This window comes from Podarcis tiliguerta (genome assembly GCF_965153285.1).
Source record: "Podarcis tiliguerta genome assembly, chromosome: 7".
Classification (NCBI taxonomy): domain Eukaryota; kingdom Metazoa; phylum Chordata; class Lepidosauria; order Squamata; family Lacertidae; genus Podarcis; species Podarcis tiliguerta.
Window position 1 is genome coordinate 60,830,514 of NC_139540.1, and position 23,853 is coordinate 60,854,366.

Here is a 23,853-nt window from a genome sequence, read left to right on the forward strand (position 1 = left end):
CACCTCTTAACAGCCTGAGCCCACAATTTCTTCTCTAAGGTCACTTCCAGGCTGTCACTGTTTTGTGGGTGGGATGAAAATGCATACCTGTAAATTCAGTCAGCCCTGTTTAACCGATCCAATAGCATGCATATTTTTCACAGTGACAAAGTCACTAAGATATTCTCCCTCAGTAGGGTTGTAGTTGGTGTTTTGTACCTGTGAATCACAACTGTACTGGTGGGTTTCCCTTTTTTGGATTTTGCTGAGCTACAGGTGAACATACATTGTGGTCTCTACTTAGCTGTTCATCAGTCCTTTCAGTATATCCTCCGAGAGCTCCAACAGAGGGAGCTCGGGGGATGGAATGTCCAGAGGCGGAAGGCTGGGTATCGGAATGTCCTTGGCCTTACCGGCATTCGTTGTAAATTTCTGCCAAGTTGAGGCTGACGCGGCAGCAGTTTCCGAATGCTGCTGCAGACCCCACAGCTCTGACTTCTCTACAAAGTCGGCATCGACATCTAGCTCCTTTTCTAAGGGGGATTTCAGGAGTCTGTCCCTCTCAACTTTTAGCTGCTTGTTCTCTCGTTTCAATCTATCATTTTCAGCTAAGAGAAAGTCCACGTGCCGTTCTAGAATGGCAATTTTGGTGGCCTGCTACCCCAATTTTTGTCTTGTCGTCCTTTGGGGTTTTGCTTCCGACGCACACTTCCAGGGGCGCCTTTCTTTTCTGAAACAGGAACAGTAGTGTGCCGGGGTCCCTATACAAGACACCGTGGATTGCCTGTGCATCTTTCTCTGGGGAGGGGCTGTACTTCAGGCTAGCGGGAGCTGCCACATTTTGGTCATCAAATTCCTCAGCTGACGGCTTTGACGAAGCACTATCCTTGTCCACAGCCTGCTGTGTCTTTAGCCTCTCTTCTCTTTTTGCTCTTTTCCATCGCTCTTGGATAAGTAGAATCTGTTTCAGGTGGCTCTCCCTTTGTAATTCCAATGATAACTGGGCCTGATCCAATTGTGTCAGCTTCATGGCCTCCAAGAGATATGCTGCTGCCTTTTTGTGACAAGAAATTGCTTCTTCGTACTTCCCCGCTGTCAGCAAACGGTCAGCTTTCCTGCTCTGCTGATGAGCCAGGTTGAGCGGGCCCTCCATCACCTCCATGGGCGGCTGAGGGCACATGGGCGCTGAGGCGGCCTCTTCGCCGCTCCGGCCCGAGCGCCCTTAGCGCGGCCCCGACGGCAACCAGCCCGCTTGTAAACACCGCGATGCCAAGGCGCTTCCGCCGGGGATAACAACTTCTTGAAGTGGCATCCCTTAACCTCCTTGCAAAAAAAAATCAGACTGAATCCTCAATAAACAGCTGGTGTCATGTGACCTCCCTGCAAACTTTGCACAAACAAATCAGACTGAATGCTCCATAAACAAACAACACAAGCCCTTCCCTCTTACCATCCTGATACCCATCTCTTCCCCATCTATTGCATTTCCCTAGATTGAAGAAGTTAAGCATGATACGGGCTGCAGGGAACTCAGCTTGCAAAATGATTTTTCTTAAATACAGGTGTCTTTTTATTTATATGTTACTATTTGAACGTTAGTATATAATGTATATAATAAAATGTAGGGAAACACGAACAGAGGAAATTTTCCAGCGTTAACAATGACTCCTTCTAGGTCAGAGGTATCTAATGTGGTGCCCATCAGATCTTGCGGCAATACAACTTTGCATCTTCCCTGATCATTGACCGTATTGCCTGGGGTTGATGGAACTTTGTGGCAAAAGAAATCCAAACTTCACATTTATGCCTATGGGGCTTGAACAGGCATTGACCAGCTAAGAAAGAGATGGACAGCTGAATTAAAGTATGGAGTAACTTTGGGGGGGAGGGGGGAGTTGTATTCTGTGTGTTAGGGATGAAGAGGAAATGATTTGAAAATAAAACTGTTGGTACAAATCTGGGCTGTGGCTACACCTGGAAGGATGTGTTCAGTTCTGGTTGCCAAACCTCAAAAATAATTTGTGAGCTGGGGGTGGGGTGTGTGGTTAGTCTAGTCTGCATGATGCCTGAGGCCTTTCTAGTTCCTGGGGTAAAATCCAGCGAAATGACCATGCAGTAAGACCGGGACTCCCTCCATGCAGACTGAAGGTGTAAATATTAAAGCTATGACAGTCTCCGTCATGTCTCAATTCTCCAACGGACCACAGACCCTGGGTGAGTGCCTGGAACCCCATAAACTCTTGCCACCGCTCGGCAGGGGGGGGCACCTGACGTTTGTAACACTATTATTATTACCACCGTTATTATCAACAACAGAACAACTTTTTGAAGGAAAAGGAGCATACCTGGCAGCCTGTTGAGTGTCACCCAGAAATGTTCATCTGGACTGTAGGTATCTTTAGACCATTCAAGGAGATCAAGAGACCTCCGGTCGTTGAGGATGAAGTCTGCAAATTCCCTTGAAAGTGCAATGTAAGCAGTGCCGAAATAGATGGTCAGGTTGTGCGGAGGTGGCGATTTCTGCAGAAAAGTCCCCAGCATGAAGGAAAGGATGCTGTAAACCTGTTCTCGGTAGATGTATTTTGTCCTCTTAAGAATATGATGTGGAGGCAACACCCCCGGAGTGATGTTCTGCCCTTTGAACCCTTTCAGGTACCGAACTATCTCCTTGTTGGTTCTCAAGGGGAAATCTTGCCCACAAGTGTTGAGAAGGTATTTCCATGGCACTTTGGATTTTACAAGATCCTTCATGCAGTTCAGATCAGCCTGGAGCCTCGATACCCCAGCATAAACCACCAGCTCCAATTTTGAAGCAAGGAAAGCATTGGGGAAACAGCCTATCAATTGCTCCACCTTTCTCTTAAATGCATGGGTGGCCTTCTTGTCCACGTGGACACAGTAGACATTTTGGGGCATATATATGGCCCTAAAGAGCCTCTCAAAAGTATCAAACTCTTTGTGCAGGGTTATCACGTAGGCTAAAGGAAAGGCAGCTTCTTCTGCAGAGAGGGGTCTGGTAATGTAGTGGCTTTGGGTCACATAATCACTGCAGTTGGGTTCCCCAAAGGATGTCTTCAGCATCTTTCGGGGTGAGAAGTGCTTTTTTCCTTCAGTAATAGCTTTGCAAGTTTCTGCTAAGAACGAGGTGGCTGACTGGTTGAATCTCCTTGGAATGTTTTCATCCGATAGTCTTGAGGTGTAGAATAGGATGGAGAGGAAAACCGCAAAGATGAAAAGAGTCAGAATGGGACGCATTTGTGAATTCATGGCCGCTGCTGAAAATGCTGGGTAAAACAAAGAAGATACACAGCATTAAAGTTGGTGGTTTTAAATATAGGAAAAAAGGACTTCCGGGTTAGCGCCTACGGCAATGGCGGATTTCCTCTAATCTGAAGGAACCCGCTCCGTGAAAATCAGGGTCTGGACCACCACGGCGAGGCGGAGACCCACTAAAAACCACAGGCGGGAGAAGCCTGTGGACCTGGGATTCGGCTGGCACCTTTTGCGCCTCCCCTACTCGCGGGGAAACCCAGTTTCAGGGATCCGGAGCGATGTGGGGTGAGCGGCGCGGTGCTTCGAATCGACTGCTTCTTTTATGGAGTGAAGCCGCATTGCTGGTTGCCGGAGAGCGCTGACTTTTTCCTGTGGACAATTGGACTTTAAACAACTACTTGTGAGTAGAACGGAAAATTGGATCTTTAAACATCGTAATTTGGCACTGAAACGGGAAGGTTCTAATCAGGAAGTCTGCCTTCCTTTTTGTAAATAGATCAAAGCAAAGACGTTGCAAGCTAAAGTCTGGGAAAAGCCTTTTGTAAAGGATTAAATTTTCATCATTCAAAAATACTAAACCCCCCTTGGAAGCAGGAGAAGAGGGGGAAATTTTTGGACTGTTTAAGCCTGCAGGAGAGAGAGTGAAGAGAGATAAATTACCACCGTTTTGAACCTGGGACCGGGCTGCCAGTAAGACTGACAGTTTGGGAAAATTCATTGACTGTGAATAGAACATATGTTGACAGATAGCTAAATAAGAGATATACATTGTTTCCATTGTTTTCCTCTGCATTTAAAAAGGAGAAAAAGTAACTGAAAATTGAAAATTAACTTTGTTGCTGGATCTGTGTTTAAAAGGACAGATACAAATAGAAATTGTTTCCTCTAGAGGGAGCTTTTGAAACTGTTGCAGGAGTGGAGTGGAGCTGGGGAATTTTCCAGCTGTAAAGATCAAAGACTGTGAGAAATACGAGTGACCTTGGACAAGAATGTCAAAACAAGAAGCCGTAGTGAATGCATTTTGCAAGATAAGTGCTTTACTGGAACAACTTCATGAGAAGACGGATGTGATGATTATTAAAATTGACAATTTGGGACAAAAAACAACTGATTTAGGACAAAAAGTGAATATTTGTACAGAAAATATTCAGGCATTGACTCAGGAACCCATCTCGAAATGGCAAGCTGTGGAGAAGACGAAGGAAAAAGCTGCTCTTGAATCTCAAGCAATACAAGTGGAGGCCTCATCTCCACAGAGACAATTTGATGGATATAAGCTGATGCCTTGTGTGATTGATTTTGAAAGTCAGATTTGGAGAGATGGTGTCCTGCTTGGATCGGAGAAGGAAAGTTGGACAGACTCCCTTATGAAGGGATGCTCTGGACTTTGTGATTTGGATTTGGGTCAGGGGGAGATTGGAGTTGTGGAGGCCTTTAGCCTCGAAGGGACTTTGGAACATGTCCTGAAACATCTTTCGGACTTTAGTTCTGACTATGGAGTATGGGCTGACCTGTCGAGAAGGAATAAAGGAATTGTCAAGATGGAGTTCCCCCGGGATCTACTCCTCGGTGCCAAAGGAAGGAAACTAAGAACAAGTTCAGCAGAAGATAAAGTAAAGTGTATGGATAAACATGAAGAAGATCTGCAGAAGGGACATGGAAAAGAGCTAAGAGCCTCGGATAGAAGATCACCAGGTTGATGGGCTATATGGAACTGATAGAAAGGACTGACAGAATCCGAGACCAGGGAGAAGAGACGGTGGAAGAAGATTGGAAAAAAATTAAAAATCTATTTAGAGAAATATTGTAAAATTAATGAATGTTAGGAAATGTTGGAATGAAATTACATGACTTTAGTAGAAACATTATAAGGAGTTAAGTATAAATAAATTTTAAGGTTTTGATGGTAAGATAATGTTAAAATAAAGTAAGATAATTAAATGACAGAAAGCAGTGAAAGAGGGAAAGGATTTGCAGATATAGTCAATAACTGGAATACAAAAAAGGGAGGTGTGAGGAGGTCGAGGAAATAAGTTAATGAAAGATAAGGATAAATATTGGATGTGTTTTTAATTGTTTTTGTTTTTCTTTGTGTTTGGATGTATTGTGTTTTTTGTTCTCTTTTTATGTATTGACTTTTTTCTCTCTTCTTTTTCTTGTGCTTTTTTTCCTGTAACTTTTAAACTTCTAATAAATATTATTTAAAAAAATAAATAAAAATAGGAAAAAAGGAGAAATGGGTCCCCAAATTAATGTTTGGTCTAAAGGTAAAAGATTAAATATTATTGATACCATACATTTAAAGCATAGTTAAAGGATGTAAATCACACACAGAGAGAAAACAATAATGGGAATTGTAGTTTACCCCTCACATAGCTATAATTCCCATCACCCTCAATAAACTACAGTTCCCATTATTGGTGTTTTTGGGGGGGGGGAGTCATGTGCTTGAAATGTATGGACTTACAGTGCAATCCTAACCTGTGTTCTCAGAAGTAAGTCCCACTGAATTCAGTGGGGCTTCTCCCAGGCAAGGTGAGACCGCCTCAACTCCGGCTAAAGAAACCAGAAATGCCACCTGGGTGGTTACTTAGATGGGCTATCAACGCCTTTTGTCATCGGCTTGGCTTATCCCTGGCTAGCTACCTGCTCCTAAACTGAATGCAACAGCACTTGGCTTAGTTTTAACAAACCAGACTTTCCTTACTTCGTGAATTTATGAGGCTCAAATTCTAGCTCTTTACCGACTCTAGAGATTATGGCGAGTCTGCCCCTCTCCCAAAGGGGAGATATACAGATATACGTAACAAGATATACAGTTTGTTCTGGGAAATCAAGCCCTGATACAGTCCTCTCTATTTGCCCTCAATTCTTTGTGCTGACCCCCACCATCAACAAACAGAGTAGCTGATCCTGCAGTCTGCACACATGCTTGTTTAGCTGCAAACCTGAGCACAGAGCATATATTTCAACCTGCTTTTTACAAATGTTCTACTGAGACTTGTCACTGATTCCCCACTGAGTCACCAAAAGAGCCATACATAGCTGAGTAAGTCACTTCTTACCCCAAGAATCCAAAGCTGCAGCACAGGACAAGGGCACATGAAGGCGGGGGGTGGGGGTAGATTCTCATGGGTCCATGCTGTTGTATTTGAGTGAATGGGTGGCATGCATGCAGGGCAGGTTTTAGGACCAATTGACCCTAAATTTCCTGGGGTGCCAGGCTTGCGGGGGGGGGGCACACACATGCTGTGTAGGCTATCTACTTAAATATCCTGTCAACAGTTGAAATAAATAATATAAACAGTTAATCTGATCCTAGCCTGATTTTTTATTTATTTATCATAAATCATGTCTGCAAATCATGCATCCCAGTCATGAACTGGAAAGCAAATATTTTTTAAAAAGAGGCTCTTCAAAAGTTAAAACATTGAAGAAAGGTGTCGAAGCCTTTCCTTGCCTGAGGTGACATTTGGTCTAGGATATGGGTAGGCAAACTAAGGCCCGGGGGCCAGATCCAGCCCAATCGCCTTCTAAATCCTGTCCACGAACAGTCCAGGAATCAGCGTGTTTTTACATGAGTAGAATGTGCCCTTTTATTTAAAATGCATCTCTAGGTTATTTGTGGGGCATAGGAATTCGTTCATCCCCCCCCCCCCCCAAAATAGTCCAGCCCCCTACAAGGTCTGAGGGACAGTGGACTGGCCCCCTGCTGAAAAAGTTTGCTGACCCCTGGTCTAGGAGCAGCCTGTCAACACTTGTCGGTTGTTTGTTTGTATGAAAGTGAGTCTGTGGAATTGGAAAAGATGGTCAGAAGTAAGCACTTACCATCTGGAGAGCCAGTCATGGAGCAGAGTGACCAGCAGAAAAGGACCCTTGAGCAGGCCTAGCCCCTTTCAGGTATTTGGTGAGGGGAGAGTAAGTTATTTGTCAACAGAGTAGTGGTGGTAGGAATGCTGCATCCCAAATTGGAACAGAAAGCAAGAGGGAGGGAGGGAGGGAGGGAGCACAGAAGAGCAGGGTGGAGAGAAAAACAGGAGATCCAGCTAGAGGAGCTGGAAGAACCAGCTAATGGGACAGAACTGGAATCTTTGCCTGTTATCTTCCCCTCAGGCACCCTCTTGGTGCTTAGTATGGTTCTAACCAACCTGAAGAGATGGGCTCCAATCTGCCCACTCACCCACACCCGTTCAAGATCTCTGTTTCTTTCACATGCCCTTAAACCAAAGGCTCCAGTATGCACAGTTTGGAAATTAAAACGTATCTATGTGAGAAAGGAGATATGCAAATGGATAGGACTTGAAGGTCTGGAAGCAGAGCAGAGGCATTCTCACCTAAGTGGAATCTCCCAAACCCAGGAGAATCCTAGCAACGGATAGGAGCAATCTTATCAGAGTACAAATTACTCAGCCGTAGAAGAGATGGCCAGGAAGCCTGGGTGGGGCACCAAAAAAGAAGTGCCTTAGAATGGAGATTTTTATCTGGCAAGTATGGGGTGGCAAAATGCATTGCAGAGCCCAAATGCCTTGAGCAGAAGCTGCTATTTCCAAAGCCACTTGTCTGCAACTAATTTCACTTCATCTTTATTTGTAAAAAAATATTTATATACAAGATGTTCACAGGAAAGGAAGTGTGGGATTGCCCTGTCATGCTGCAGTCCTGTGCACGCTGACTTGGAAGTAAAGCCAATTGAACACAGTGAGTAAGCACACACAGCATTATGCCATTACGGCAGCTTCAGACATGCACTACACATATGAAAACTTACAGCTTCTGGAATTAAGTGTGCACCTGCCCTGTCTCCTTTTTCCCACCATGCTGACAACATTTCATTCCCAAAAGTCACATCAATGGCAATTAATGGGTCCTTGAATCTGACCAAATTTGCTAAATATGGATTCTGCCAAGACCACAATATGTGGGTAGGCTTAGCTGAGATGGTAGCCAATGTTACAAATAGGACCAATTGCCTTGTTTGCTCTCTTGGGCCAGATGATTCAGAGGGAGGTATGCCCTTATTACCGATACCATTAAGTGCTATTGGTATGGTAAGCGAAATGCCACACCAAACAGAAGTACAGAATTTCCCCGGATGGAACTCAACTAAACCAATACGAGTTATACCTGTACAAGGGGAATTCTGTGTACGTAAATCATTAGATGCAGCTGATTCTACCATGGTAGGCTCTTCTCATTGCCACTATACTTGGGATTATATTAATGGGCAAATGGTACTACCTATCAAACTCGGAATACCTTGCCCTGTGCACCTCCTTCTATTCATGCATGGAAAATGGTGTGGAATATAACTGTGACAGCAAAAGGCAATCTAACATACTGCACTGTGAACTCTATGCCCCTTTTGATATTTCGCCTTATGCACTCCACGTACCAAAAACCTCAGACCCGATGGTTGTGGTGGATATGTGGAGAATGGGCATACAACCTGTTGCTTTAACATTTCTGATAATGGTGAGGCAATCCGTGTGTTGGCCACAAAGAGAGTATAGCACATGTCCCAGTACAAATATGGGAAGGATGGGATATGGGATGGCTCACCAATTGGTTACCTAATGTTGCAGAACTCAAAGGGATACTATTGTCTTGCTTGTTTTTCTTGACGGTAGTAGTAATGGTTTTATGTATGGTGCCATGTATCATTTCATGTTTTAGAAGTACAATTAGCAAGATGATTTCAAATGAAACTCTACCTCATATCATGGCCCTATACAGAGCTTTACCTCAGGAATATGATGAAGGTCAAGCTATCAAGGACACTTGGGATGAAGGTCCTTGAGCTTGAAAGGGGGGAATGAGGCATCTGATCAAGGTTTGTATTTTAAAATGAGCTTAAAGATATATTTGCAAATGTTTGTATGTTTCATGCCAGGCAGAAACCAGCTGGCTAAGTACTCTGGCAGTTGTTTTTCTTCCTGCTCTCCTGAACAACCCCCCCCCCCCGATTTATAGCAGTAGCAGGAGACAAGTTTCTCAAAGTTGTAAAAGGGAATTACAGGCTGGGAGCAAAGGTTATACTGACCCTACATATTACAGAATACAATCAAGCTGCAAAAACTAATTAAGAGTTGGTAAATAGTAAGATTTATTGTTTAACAGAAAATAATACCATGTGCCTCCCATCAGATTCTAGCCATATTTTCCCAAGGTTTAAGGTATCCTGAGAAAGTTAAAGGGCAATAATTTTTGGGAAGGGCTAATGGGAAAAGCAGCTGGCTGGGAAAGGGGGGTGTAAACTGAAGAGGCTTCTTTTGAGGCTGTTTTTACTGAGTTCCTTTTTACTTTGCAAAGGCCTTTTCTTCTAAAAAGCTATCTATGTTATGTATGAGATTTGTTGGCTTAATGTAATTATGCAAAGGATTTAGAAAGTAAGAAATGTTAGATTCATATGTTAGATTCTTATTTCATTGATGGTGTGTGAGAATGTGAACCCAAGATCTCTGTTTAGATAGAATTTAATAGCATGAGCAATTTGTTTTAGTCATTTGTTTTGGAATGCAGGGGCAACAGGGGCAAAAGGTGATCTGGTAATTAAGGTGCCTTGTCGATGCAAATGTAAGATATATGGCTACTTGTCTGCCATTTATGGGTAGAAGGAAATATAGCTCTTTGTCTCCCATAAAAGGTAATAGGAAATGGGTGTATCTTTTATGATTGGTTCTAGCAAACAGCCAATAGGAATTTCAACCAGGCTGATTGGACAGAGGCAGTCAAAGGAGGAGCAAGGGGGCTGGGCTGAGGAAATATAAGTGCTGGCCATCAGGGCTGGAGTGGGCAGAGGTTTGATAACCGCATACCATTGTGCCTATCATTTATTTGTCTGACAAATAAATTATTATTTTAATTTCTCTATTGCTGCGTTGAATATTTCATTCCAGCTAAGCGTTAACCACAAGCAGGGTGCTACACTATGATTATTTTTGCATTTTGTTATCATCCCATTAGTGTTACTGTAGCATGTTGATAAAAATACTACACTGCAACAACTACAGAGTGTTAGTATACCACTTACCAATATATTCTTAGGTTGTGTACACAGATGGTAATGCTCTTATCCATGAGTTGTGTAATATTCCCAGGTTATTGACTGCCTATTTACTATCTGATTTGCACATAATTATATATTGTGAAACCACTTTTTCCCACACTCCCATGGAGAATGGAGAAATCATATCTCCCAAAAGAAGGGCAGTTCTCTTCAGCTTTTTTGGTTGCTTGTTTCCTCCCCTCCCCTTCTAAAACAGTGCCCCACATTCTCTTCCTCTGACACAACTCAGAAATACTCTCCCTATTTACCCTCCCTCCTGGCTATATCCATTTGAAAAGGAGTTTTAAAAAATGGTTTCTTTGGTTGTGCAGGTTCTGCCTGAACATTATTATGTGCATCCGAGCTCTTTTGGTGACCAAGCTACGCTTGTTGACGCTATGACGATGAAGTTGTTCCTTGGGCTATATCCAATGCTGCAGCTTTGCTGGCACAACAGACTTCTGTGTGCTCAAAGGAGCTCCCTCTCCAGCCCCCCCGCATGCTCTCAGATCACTTCTGCAGGGTTGGGGGGACCCTCCACAGCAGATTTTGGGGGCACACGAGGAGAGGAAAAGGAACATAGCTGCAGCAGCATGAGATAGTTCCTTATTTGCATGGAGGTTCAAAGCAACAGAATTATTTATTTATCCCTAATGCCATTGATGGGAGGGACGCAGGTGGTGCTGTGGGCTAAACCACAGAGCCTAGGACTTGCCGATCAGAAGGTCGGCAGTTCGAATCCCCGCGATGGGGTGAGCTCCTGTTACTCGGTCCCTGTTCCTGCCAATCTAGCAGTCTGAAAGCACGTCAAAGTGCAAGTAGATAAATAGGTACCGCTCTGGCAGGAAGGTAAACGGTGTTTCCGTGCGCTGCTCTGGTTCGCCAGAAGTGGCTTAGTCATGCTGGCCACATGACCCGGAAGCTGTACGCTGGCTCCCTCGGCCAATAAAGCGAGATGAGCGCCGCAACCCGAGTCAGTCACGACTGGACCTAATGGTCAGGGGTCCCTTTAATGCCATTGACTGGCTGGATGCACGAGTGGTGAGAGGCACCAGCTGGGGAACCCACAAGGGAGGAAGGCTAAGAGCAAGAGGATTTGTAGTAGGACAACGATGAGTGGTCGGGGGGAGGGGAAGGGAGAAGACTGGAGGAGGAGGAGATGTCAGGAGCTGAATAGATAATGGGTTAGTGAACAAGAAGAGTCTGTGACACAGTAGCATAGGTAGGGGGCAAGAGGGCAGGGTGCCCCCGGTGGCACTTACCTTTAGGGGTGGCACATCTAAGCCCAAGGTGATGCATAAGTCCAGACGCCCCAGAGCCTGGCATGCTGCTCCCCAAAGCAGTGTGGCCTGGGGCTGGGCTCTCAGAGCGCCAGCTACCAGAGGGTGGCCGAGAAGGACACAACTGGCAGCCACTAGCCCCGTGAGCGGCGCTGGGCCTGCATTGCTCCCTAGCCACAGCATCTGCCCTGTGCTGGTCCTATATGTCATTCATGCCAATTGAAAAGATTGCCCTGCAGTCAGTCTGCCCCTTTATTAGATATCTGGATCAGTACTGTATACTATTTTACATGACATCATGTTTCCTATTCAGTCCTCATGGATAAGTAAGATAATGGACTATGCAGAACTGGCAAAATGAACAGCAAAATTTAGAGAATCTAATGCGTGTTTTATGGAAGAATGGGTGCCTTTTGGGGACTATTTACTGCAAGGAATATTACAGTATGGTGAACGCGCAAGCAGGATTTGAGCTATGAGCAACAGAAGTAATTAGATTATAATACTGTGGTTATGATTTGAAGATAGGGTGCAGCAGAAGGAGAGAAACAACAACTCCATGGGAAAAGGGGTGGGAAGTCAACAAAAACAAGAGAAAAGATGAAATTGTGTTTTGACTGCATATATTAAAAACGTTGCAACTTAATAAAATATAATTAAAAATAATCATAATTGTACTGTTACGTTTTTGTTCAAGAGCTAGATTCAAGCATATTTGTGAGGTGCACAGAATCCTAGCATTTGATCCTAGAATTGGAAGGAATTTTAGAGGTCTTCCTGACCAACTCCTCCCCCCTGCAAGGATCAATGGCTAAAGATAGCTGGTCTCCCAGTTTCTGCTTAAATGCTTCTAGCAAAGGAGCGCTCACCATGTCCTGAAGTAGCTTGTTCTACAGCTGAAACACTCTCTTAAGTCAGTAACCAGACAAGATCCTCTTTGCCACTGTGTATTTCTTATAATCTGAATTTTACAGGGGCAATGCTTGTCCATGCATTTAAATTCTGCTATGCACACAACATTTCTGGAGGAAAAACCCCCTCCCCCATAAAATCTCAGATTATATCCTCTTTTTATTTGCTCTTAGTTTCAATGGACTCTCCCTCTGGAGAGCAATGCCCACTTACTGGCTGGCATTTATTTCCGTGCAATCAACTTCAGCTCTGAGTATTTTATCCTGCAACTGTTGGCTAAGGGTCTTCAAATGAGGCAACAAGGAAAAGAATGGAAGAAAAATAGAAGCCTGCCTGATGACAAGACAAAAAGCTCCACAGACTCTGGATTTTTATTTTTTTTAAGCAACAATTTTCCAAACCAGTGGGAAATAGAGCTTGAAGTATCATCTTGGCTCATTAAAACATAAGTAGAATGTCCAGATATCAGCATTCAATATATATTTCTAGCAAAAAGGAAGCAAATGATGGGTTCACTGCCATCTTACACCTCTCCAAAGGCAGATGGCCCAACCAGTTCATTATCTAGCAAGTGGCAGAATATCAAATCTCCCATACTTACATCAGCCATCCAGCATTTTTGCTTGGAGATTCTTAAAGCCAACTCAGGTTTCGAACAAGCTCCATAATTCCCCTCTTCTCCTGCTCTGCCAGTTTGCTGAACTGCATTCTCATTCTCTCCCTCTCCCTCTCTCTCTGTTTGAATGCAGCTGGCTTTGTTGCAACAGAGATGTGAGCTAAGCAAAAAACAAAATAAAAAAGTAAAAAAGCACTTGTATAAACAAGCGCCATCTGATTCCACTGTGCTAAGCAGACTGAATATATACATATGCATCAATTGCAGTTTTCAAGGCAGTAGGGGAAATGCACTATAATTAAAACAATTATAACCAGGAGCTGAGCTGTTCTCGTCCAACAAACCTAAGAATATGGCATGAAGTGGAGTCAGCTATACCATGGCATTCGACTCATGCCAAACGGAGAACATGTTTTATGATGATATCTTATAATAGGGTTTTGTAACAGGGATGCGTACCAGGGTTGTGTCACTGAGTAAAGTTGTTTTCCCAGCAATAGACAGCACTGCGACTGCAATTAGGCCATCAGGTGCCCATGTTGCTGTTTCCTCCTGCACCTCACAGGTTTTTCTGCTCAGCATCCATTTTGGTCTTGTCTCTTGTCAGAAATGCAGTGAGTCCAAGCATGGTATGTCATGGGAACTGCTTGCTAGGGCAAATAAATTTTCTGTGTCAGAAAGCTCCAGCTGTGTTAGAGCTGGAGTACTGAAGTACAGCCAGACCACACAAAGGGGAAGCGAAGGTGCTCGATTATTCTTTGCAAAACAACAAAATAGCACATGGAAATCAAAGAAGTGCACTTTAGTTCCCTACTCTAGGTGGTTTCTTCTTCTTTGATTTTTCTACTTTTGAATAATGCCTCCCTGCTTGGCAGACAGGAGTCACAGAAGACTCTGCAGCATATGCTAGGCTCTAGTTGTCCTCATTTCGGAGGGGTGTGAAGAAAACACTCTCCTGCAAGAAAGAATGAGTAGCAGCTAACATGAGAAAGAAAGCTAGTCTATTGCAAACATAGCGAAAATCTCTTCCCCATTGAACCATCAAACCCTGTGATCAAAAGAAGGGTGTTTTCAATTTCTTGATCCTTGTAGGCTTTTTTGGGGTTAAATCTGTTCAAGAAATATTCCATTGAAGTCAACTAAACTGGGATCATCTTGTTATAAGCAAACAAAGGAAAATAACTCACCCGAACTTGTTAGCATCAAGTAACAAATCTTCTCATGGGCAAGGTGTAAATTGGGGGAACACAATATCTTAAGAACTCTGCTAGTTGTGGTTTGCATTTTCATTAAAGAACTGCAGCAGTTGCTTTTGGAGCTTTCCAAATTATAGGTTGAGATCTGCTGTAGCACCTGCTATTATGTTGCCTAGCACTCTCTAAGATTGTTCTCTGGCTGTTTCCTTCCACTGATGGGCAGCAATGTGAGCAGAACCATGGGAGTCAAAGGCACCCAGTGTATCAGGTGACCATAGGAGGCTTGAAATAGACTGTTTAGTTCCCAGGACATAGAAGATCTTGAATAAGAAAAGGGAGAAATTGTGTGGGATAAATTCAGAACATGCCAAGTTTTGAGTTGCACAGAATTCTTCATCATACATACATACAGAAAAGAATTTAATGTACAGTGATACCTCAGTTGTCTTTTTTTTTTTTAATTCTCTTTATTAATTTTCTCTGCCAAACAACAAACAGAAAAAAGAAAAGTGAATAAGACACACCCATACAACGAAAGAAAGAAAAATATAAAGAAAAACACAGAAAGAATATAGACATAAATCGTTAAGAAAACAAACATTAGTTAACACAAATAGTGCTTGACTTCCCTCCATCTCGATTTTGGGCTATGTACAATATTAATTCTGTTCTGCAGTTTCCATTTTAAATCCTCTAAACATCACAAGAAGTTATATTGAGCCTATTATGATTTTTGTATCTCTAGAATTTAATTCCATGTATGTTATAAATTTGGTCCAGTCGTCAATAAACTTTGTACCCTTTTGCTGTTTAATACTCTGTGTCATTTTTGCCAGATCCATATATTCAAACAATTTAATCTGCCAATCTTTCACAGTCGGGATATTTGGGGTTTTCCAGTTCTATGCCAGCAGGATCCTGGCCGCTACAGTTGCGTATTGAAACATTGTATGATCCTCTTTCTTGATCTCATCTCCAATACCTCAGTTGTCAAACGTAATCCATTCTGGAAGACCGTTTGACTTCTGAAACATTTAACAACCGAGGTGTGGCTTCTGTTTGGTTACAAGAGCTTCCTGCACTCAGCAGAAGCTGTGTTAGACGTTCGAGTTCCGAAGAACGTTCGAAAACGGAAGCATTTACTTCTGGGTTTTTGGCATTCGAGAACTGAAACGTTCGACAATGTGGGTGTTCGGAAACCAAAGTTCCATTGAACTGTCTTACAAACATTTGCATGTGCCCACATTAGCAGAAGCTGGATATCTATCTTTCTGCATCTATATCTATAGCTACATCAGTTTGTCAGTTTGGAATGTCTTGTTTTCTATGGAAGGACTAGAGAAAGTTTTCCTTTAAGGAAGAAGTGGTTGCATTTGGACACCATGCCTATGCTTTGAGTTTTGATAAAATGTGAAACATTTACATCAGAGGTTTCCAAACTTATTTGGCCTACACTTCCCTTTTCAGAAAAAAACAACAACTCAGCACTCCCCCCCCCCCATGGAAATCTACCTTCTTTAAGCAAACAAACAGAAGGATTCAGTGACAAATTTGCATTCTTTTATGTATATGTATTTCTACCTACATCCTACAACATTGTAAAGAAATATTTTGTTGTAAATATGACACCTTGAAGAATGAAATTGTAAAATTATTTCTTAAAATCCACGGGGCGAACCAGAGTGAAGCCTGCTGCTTCGGTCAGATCTGCCTCAGGGTTGGGACTGGGGCTGCAGCCTGCCTGCCATTGGACAAATAGGCAGGCAAGCAGCAATCCAATTCCCGGGTCTGGGGGAAGCTGGGAATTCTGTGATTCTATGATTTGTAGGGCTCGATATCAGTGGCAAAATTTCCAGCGATCTTCATCTATTGCAGCAAAAACAGAAAACCTCAGTTTATTTATTTCTATATCCTGTTCTCCTTCTAACGTACTCAGAGCATCAGAAAACATAAATCAAGGAACAGTCATCATCAAATATATATCATACAAATGAGCAGTTCATTAAAAGCAACAAAATGAGCAGCAATTAATTCTTGTAGGACCCTGAATGCGAACAAAATTTTTATGGCATAAGCTTTCATGGACCGGAGTCCACTTTCTCACATGCACCTCTTCTTCTGAACTTTTTATTTTTTAAATAAGGGAATACCACCCTGTGAACTTTTCAATGCAAGGATATAATTCAAAGCTCTCTCTGCGTGAAAAAAAATAAACCAAGCAATTGCAACAGTGAGATAACAGATCATGGTGAATCCAGGAGGAATATATATGATTTACTACCAGCAGATGGTAGTGTTGGCTCATTTTCCCCACGCCTGGTTCAGAAAGGGCAAGCCAGTGTTACTAGAGAAAGAACGAGAAAATGTACAATTAATTTTCAATAAAAATCATGCTGTCATGCTGCACTGTAAAACACACTAACTGTGGAAGGAAGGAGGCACCTCAACCTTCAAAGAAACATGTAGTAACTTCCCAAGTGCGTCTCCGCTTGAGAAAAAGGAACTGTAGGGAAACAAATACCGTATTTTTCGCTCTATAAGACGCACCAGACCACCAGACGCACCTAGTTTTTGGAGGAGGAAAACAAGGAAAAAAATATTCTGAATCTCAGAATCCAGAACAGCAAGAAGGATCACTGCGCAGCGAAAGCAGCAATCCCTCTTGCTGTTCTGGCTTCTGGGATAGCTGCACAGCCTGCATTCGCTCCATAAGACGCACACACATTTCCCCTTACTTTTTAGGAGGGAAAAAGTGAGTCTTATAGAGCAAAAAATACGGTACATACTGGGCTCGCTGACTTTCATTTACCCCAATGGTGGGGAAACCTTTTCAATGCAAGGGCTGCATTGAGGCAACGTTATGGGGACAGCATGCTGGTGCTAAGTTGGGCCAGGTGAGAAAATGTACAGTAGGTGACATTTCCAGCTGTGCAAAAGGCCAGAGGTTTACACTTACACACACACACACACACCCTTCCTTCTCCAGCCTTCTTCTGGGCATAGCTGTCAACTGTCCCTTATTTGGTGGGACAGTCCCTTATCCAAGCATCATGTCCCGCTGCTGTCCCGGATTGATAAAGTCCCTTAAATTTCCCGGGTTTCAAAAAAAGCAGCTCCTCTCCCTCCCTCCCTGCCGACCAGGGAGGAGGGAGGCTCCAACTGTGTTGGGGCGCACGCCCATGCGCACTCCGGGAGCTTGGCGGTGGTGTGACGTGTCGGAGAGAGACCCCCTGCTGCCCCCTCTCTTTCGCAAGAGGTGAGCACGGCTCCCCGCCACGTGACCTCGCCTCTGCCCAGACAGGGTCTCTCTCTTCTCTTCTCTGCTCCCATCCCCGTCCAGTTTCTGGGCTGCGGGCGACTCGAGCCCCACCCACTTGGCTACGGCCTCACACCGGCTCTGCTGCTCTCCCTTCAACTTCCTGTCTCATGCCGGTGGCTCTAGCGAGCTGGGAAGGTCAAGCGCAATATTGCATAGATTTGCAAAAAAAAAAAAAAGACAAGCAGCGCAAGCGGGGCCGGAGTGGGCAGCAGGGTGCAAAGGGCAGGAGGTAGGTAGCAAGCTGTTGTCTCCTCTTCTTCCTTCTCTTCCTCCGCTCGGCTCTTCTTCCTCCTTTCTTCTAGGCACACCGTAGGGCTTGCTCTGTGTCTGTGTTTTTTTGGGGGGCGGCGGTGGTTCATTCACGGCCGTCGCTCTCCGCGATTGCTTTTGGGGCGGGGGCTGAGGCTTGGAAACACTTCCCCCCCCCGCCCCCGATCACATCTCCCGCCCAGCTTGCTTGTTGTGCCACACTTTTTGCGCTGCTGGCATCTGCCCTTCTCGTCATCCATCACTTTTGGGGGGAAAAGAAAAGCAGAGACTGCGTGGAGGTGGGGATGACTGATATATATATTTATGTGCTTTAAAATGAAATGAGAGCAGGCTTCCACGCAAAGGGTTCAACCCACCACTTTCCCTCCATGCACAAAGCACAACTTTGGCAACGAGGAGTAGCAGAACTGTTGCTATTAGGTGAGCTCTTTACTTTGGGACCTGTGGTCCCTTATTGTGGCTGCTGATCCCTTATTTTCAAATCTGTAAACTGACAGCTATGCTTCTGGGTGAGTAATGGCACATTGCCACAGTTCAATGGCACATTCCAGCCAGACAACTGCACTCAGGTAAAGTGAGGCTTGTGGGAGAGGGTGTGGTCTGGGGAGAGTCCTGAGGACTGTGACCACATTTGCCCTCCGACCTGAGATTTCCTGCCTTGATTAGCCCTATTGTACCAAAATGACTGTGTTCAAGCTGTATGGCATGGTCCTCTGGCTGTGTACACACACCTTTAAAGCTCATCCTTTCCATCAAAGAACTCTGTAGTCTTTCAAGTGTGTGCAGGATTCTTTGAGGGACAGAATGTGCTTTGGGTGTGCTTTAAAGGTATAGCTGGTGTCTCCCAGCCTTTCCATGGGTGAACAAAAGCCAGCCAGGTCCTCTGGCATGTTTCTCTCTTACGGTCTATATCGCCAGCTTGCACAAGGGCAGTAGGAAGGTGCCATGGCCTTTCAAGAACCTCCCCTCTCAAAGCTGATTGTTGTTGTTGTTTAGTTGTGTCTGACTCTTCATGACCACATGGACCAGAGCATGCCAGGCACTCCTGTCTTCCACTGCCTCCCGCAGTATGGTCAAACTCATGTTGGTAGCTTCAAGAACACTGTCCAACCATCTTGTCCTCTGTTTTCCCCTTCTCCTTGTGCCCTCAATCTTTCCCTTCATCAGGGTCTTTTCCATGGAGTCTTCTCTTCTCATGAGGTGGCCAAAGTATTGGAGTCTCAGCTTCAGGATCTGTCCTTCCAGGGAGTACTCAGGCTGATTTCCTTAAGATTGGATAGGTTTGATCTTCTTTCAATCCATGGGACTCTCAAGAGTCTCCTCCAGCACCATAATTCAAAAGCATCAATTCTTCGGCGATTAGCCGCCTTTATGGACCAGCTCTCACTTCCATACATCACAACTGGGAAAACCATAGCTTTAACTATACTGACCTTTGTCGGTGAGGTGATGGCCCTGCTTTTTAAGATGCTGTCTAGGTTTGTCATTGTTTTTTTCCCAAGAAGCAGGCGTCTTTTAATTTCATGACTGCTGCCACCATCTGCAGTGATCACGTAGCCCAAGAAAGTAAAATCTCTCACTGCCTCCATTTCTTCCCCTTCTATTTGCCAGGAGGTGATGGGACCAGTGGCCATGATCTTAATTTTTTTGATGTTGAGCTTCAGACCATATTTTGTGCTGTCCTCTTTCACCCTCATTAAGAGGTTCTTTAATTCCTCCTCACTTTCTGCCATCAAAGTTGTGTCATCTGCATATCTGAGGTTGTTGATATTTCTTCTGGCAATCTTAATTCTGACTTGGGATTCATCCAGTCCTGCCTTTCACAGGATAAGAGCCACCAATAGGGAGCTCTAAAATCTTACAGCTAACCAATTGGGTACTACCAAACAGCGACCCCTATTGCTGAAAGCAGGTAACCAGCAGGAAACACTTCAGCTCAGCCTTTGCACTGTTGACAAAACACCCCCTGCTGTGCAGATAATGGAGAAAGCTCGTAAATTGTATCCCTTCTGGCATCCTGGCCAACTCTATTATGCTGGTGTAAACCCTGGTGCACCAGAAGCCCAGAATAGCAGCAAATAAAATCTGCTCATACGTCAGCGACTGATAAGACTTGGCAACCAGTTCTTCCACAGTCTTCCTAAATTATAAAGCTCCAAATACAGGCCCAAAGAGAGTAGGTCTGGGAAGAGCGAGGCATACAATGGGCATCACCAGTGAAATGGTCCTGCTCCGTGTAACTCCTGCCCTGTCATTTGATAGAGTGCCCACTTGCCCTCCTTCTTGACATGGAATGCTCTCTATTGGAGTCTCCAGGTCCAATACAAAGAGCAGAAGAAGGGAGAGCAGGGACCTTGATGTTCCCAACAGCTGTTAATAAACCAAGCAAGCACACAGGTCACCTTTGTCAGCCAGGATGCTTATGTCCTGGCCAGGCCTGCACCCAATCTTGTTTTTGTACAATCTTGTTTGTCCTTAGTAACCAAAATTATATTATCAACATATACAAGCAGAAAAGTTGTTTTCCTTCATTTGCAAGGAATCGTACAAAACAAAGTAGCACTAATAAAGAAAAGTTCCAGGGTAGCAACAGAAAGCAAACTTAAAATGCTTTTGCAGTTCATCAGAACTATCCAGCAATATCAAGTTATAGGAAAACTGGTGCTATTAAGAGTAACCCTTCTAGTTGGTTAATTGGTTTGGCAACTTCCATGCACATGACGTGTGATGCTAATTATTTAAATGATAACTAATCAAGAGAGCTATGAGATTCAGGTGAGGGTCAGATGCCTTGTCAATCCCAGCAGGTATATAAGAGGACGACCCCCGCCTGCAGCCAGGCCAAGAGGGTTTTTGGGCAAGGTGTTCTGGGATGAAGGAGAACAATGACTGGGATCCATCTTGGGCAGGATGACTGAAGGCAGGCTGGGAGTTCTGATGCTGCACTGCTGTGGGGGGACAAGCCCCTCTTGAAATGACCATGCTGTAAGATCTGGACCCCCTCCATGCAGACTGGAGGTGTAAATAGGTGAATAAACCATTTTTTAAAGCTACGACAGCTTCTACCATGTCTCAGTTTTCCAAAGGAACACAGACCCTGGGTGAGTGCCATTTCATTCCATTCATTGTGCAAACTGATCATCAGTTACTATCTTGCTTTTTTACATGTCTTGGAAGTCAGTTCAGAACATGCTCCTGACTCTGCTTTGGCAAGTTAGGCAGAAATAGGCAAATGTATAAAACGACAACCAGCAGAGGTGCTAAGATCTGTATTCCTTGTATGCAGGGGCATAGCATGAGGAGCATTGCTGGGGCAATCACCCTGGGTGTGTTTAGGGGGGCGCTACTCATGCCACAGAGCCTAGGACTTGCCAATCAGAAGGTCGGCAGTTCAAATCCCCGTGATGGGGTGAGCTCCCGTTGCTCAGTCCCAGTTCCTGCCAACCTAGCAGTTTGAAAGCACATCAAAGTGCATAAATAGGTACCGCTCCAGCGGGAAGGTAAACAGCATTTCTGTGCGCTGCTCTGTTTTGCCAGAAGCGGCTTAGTCATGCTGGCCACATGACCCGGAAGCTGTACGCTGGCTGCCTCGCCCAATAAAGCGAGATGAGTGCCGCAACCCCAGAGTCGGCCACAACTGGACCTAATGGTCAGGGGTCCTTTTACCTTTTACTCATGCCACCCTCCCAAAACTAGCCCTGTGCTCCTTTGCAAGGCTGGGATCTGATCCAATCCCAGTTTCATAAAGCTGAGCTGGCTCCAGGAAGGCTGTGTGAGAAGGACTCTGTGTTCCCTTTGCTTGGCTGGGATCCAATTATTCACACAACTGCTTGCCTTGCCGTTTTCTCCTCAGAAAACCTGCCCTTTACTGCTAAATCAGAGCAAATGTAACTTGGGAGGACGTGGCAGAGCAAATGGAAAGCTGCTCAGATCTGTGCATAGGAAGCATAGGGCATGCAGAATCCACATGAGCCTGCGCTCCCTAGGCACAGAAGAAGCCAAGTGTGGACAAGCCCTAAGGCAGCTTCTGGTGTCTCGAGATACAAGCCCAAATCAGCATGTGAGTAGATTCCACTCTACCTATGGTTACTAGATTTTTTTCCAATGAATCCTGGAGCACTTTTGAAAAAAAGAATTTTTAAAGAAGTTTCTTCTGGACTGGATGAGATTGGACAAGCAAGAGGCATTAGAACTAGAAGGACATGACAACAGATTTGGTTGGCATGCATACTTATGGTACGGGAAAGGGAAGATGGTGCTAAATGGGCTACATTGAATTTCATACAACTTGAAACAGTCATGGGTTCCCCCAAAGATCCTGGCAAGTGTAGTTTGGCAAGGCTAGTGCGAGTTGCTCGGAGACTCCCATTCCGTTCACAGAGCTGCAATTCCTTGGCAAGGAGCTGTATCGGTGTTCCCTGCTTCATGTGCCCTTGCCAGAGGAGCCTGCACATCTCACCTAGCCTGTTGAAGCATATTAAGCTTCTGGTCTACTAATACCCTATATCCTTTTCATAATGCACTGTTGTCAAGCCAACACTTCCTGGGGTTGCCACCCTCGGTGAAATCTGGCGAAATCTCTCCTCCTTCCTCGGTGGGTAAAGCAACCCAATCATGCCTCTCCGAAGCATCTGGTCGCCCCCCCCCATCTCTCTCTTCTCTCCTCCTCACCTAGCCAAGCGCTGTCCATTGCACGCCTCTTCTCTCCTCCTGCTGGTCACACTGCTGGCCCTGTTGGGATTCACAGGATGCTGTGTAAGTAAGTCTGCAGGCTTCAGTTTGCTAGATTATACAACAGGCTGTGATGCAATACTCTCTGTGGAGGTGCTGGTTCAGAATGTGATTGGACTGTCACCAGTTTAAAAGGGACGCCTGTCCAATAGTAATTGTGGTGGCGTAGAGCAGTGTCTTCTTTTTGCCTCAAGGTGCAGCCAGGTACTCTGTCTGATTATATGAACTGCTTCTGTAGATATTTGTATATCTATTTAGCTCACAATAATAAATACTGCACTAAAGAACCTGGGACTCTGAGCATTCTGCTAAAAGCGCCGCGAGGAGTTCGCGACAGGCCCCGCTGACTTGCTCCCACTGCAGGGGGCACAGCTCGCCTCCGCCTCCCTCCCTCTCTCTTCTCTCTCTTCTCTCTCTCTCTCTCTCTCTCTCTCTCTCTGCCCATGTGCCACACAGCCAGAGAGGTCGGGCTCTGTGCAGAAGAGCAGTGAGACCGCTCAATGGTGCAGTGGTGGAGGTGCCAAGCACCTTCTTGCTGCTGGTGCTGTGGCCATCACCGAGCGTGCTGTGCCTCTGGCTGCTGCTGGGGCTGCTGCTGCTGCTGGCACTTGGGGATGCCCAAGGAAAGCGACAGGTGGGTGGGGCGGCTGCTTGGAGGGCAAGAGCGGTGGCCCAGTGTGTGAGGGAAGGGCCTCTCCTGCACCTCCTCAGCTTGGCTTTCCCATTCTCTGGGACAAATCAGGGGACATTAATTAAATTCCGGGGACATTCCGGGGATGGATTTTGTCCGGGGACAGATTGGTGAATCTGGGGACTGTACCTGGGAGCCAGGGACATCTGGTAAGCCTAACTCTACCTGCCTCCTGCCACTGCTGTAAAGGAAAAGCTAAGCCATGCTACTTCCTGGCAACCAAGCAATTATTTTTTAGTCATCATCTTTGTGTTGTTATTTCAGCATACTTGTGAAAGGAATGCCAGTTGATACCTGCCCGTCAAGTACAAACTGTGACACACACACACAGTGCCAGTTGCTCTTCCCATTTTGCAAGGATGCGATTGACAAAAAAAAATTCTCTAGCCTTAAACAGGACTAGACACATGAGGGCGCCAAAAGCTTAGGAAAAGATGTAGAGTTTCTCCATGCTCCTTTTATGGCAGCGTCTCCTGAAAATCAATTCACGGCACACACAGAATGTAGCAGAAATGAAAAAAAGGCAGTATTAGTGGAAATG

General features: G+C 44.8%; 2 protein-coding genes across 5 annotated transcripts in view; both read right to left on the reverse strand.

The window, feature by feature from the left end:
- The window catches only part of GCNT2 (glucosaminyl (N-acetyl) transferase 2 (I blood group)), a 48,973-nt gene extending 26,319 nt beyond the window's left edge, over positions 1 to 22,654 (reverse strand). For 2 of the 4 annotated variants that reach the window (XR_014513380.1, XM_083449543.1), the window contains exons 1-2: positions 13,091 to 13,233; positions 2,325 to 3,263 (exon numbers count right to left, since the gene is read on the reverse strand). Coding sequence is in view for 3 of the 4 variants with exons in the window: in XM_083449543.1 (XP_083305669.1) it covers positions 2,325 to 3,246 (922 nt within the window). In the remaining variant the exon portion in view is untranslated. Of the gene's footprint in view, positions 1 to 2,324; positions 3,264 to 10,282; positions 10,351 to 13,090; positions 13,234 to 22,561 lie in introns of those variants that run through there. The other 2 variants (XM_083449542.1, XM_083449544.1) reach the window with 2 other exon arrangements.
- LOC310681605 (nuclear receptor-binding factor 2-like) lies at positions 104 to 1,258 on the reverse strand. Its single transcript, XM_083449634.1, is given in 2 exon segments — positions 104 to 636; positions 638 to 1,258. Coding segments are annotated over 2 exon segments (879 nt in total). The 5' UTR covers positions 1,160 to 1,258; the 3' UTR covers positions 104 to 279.
- Positions 22,655 to 23,853: the final 1,199 nt, after the last annotated feature.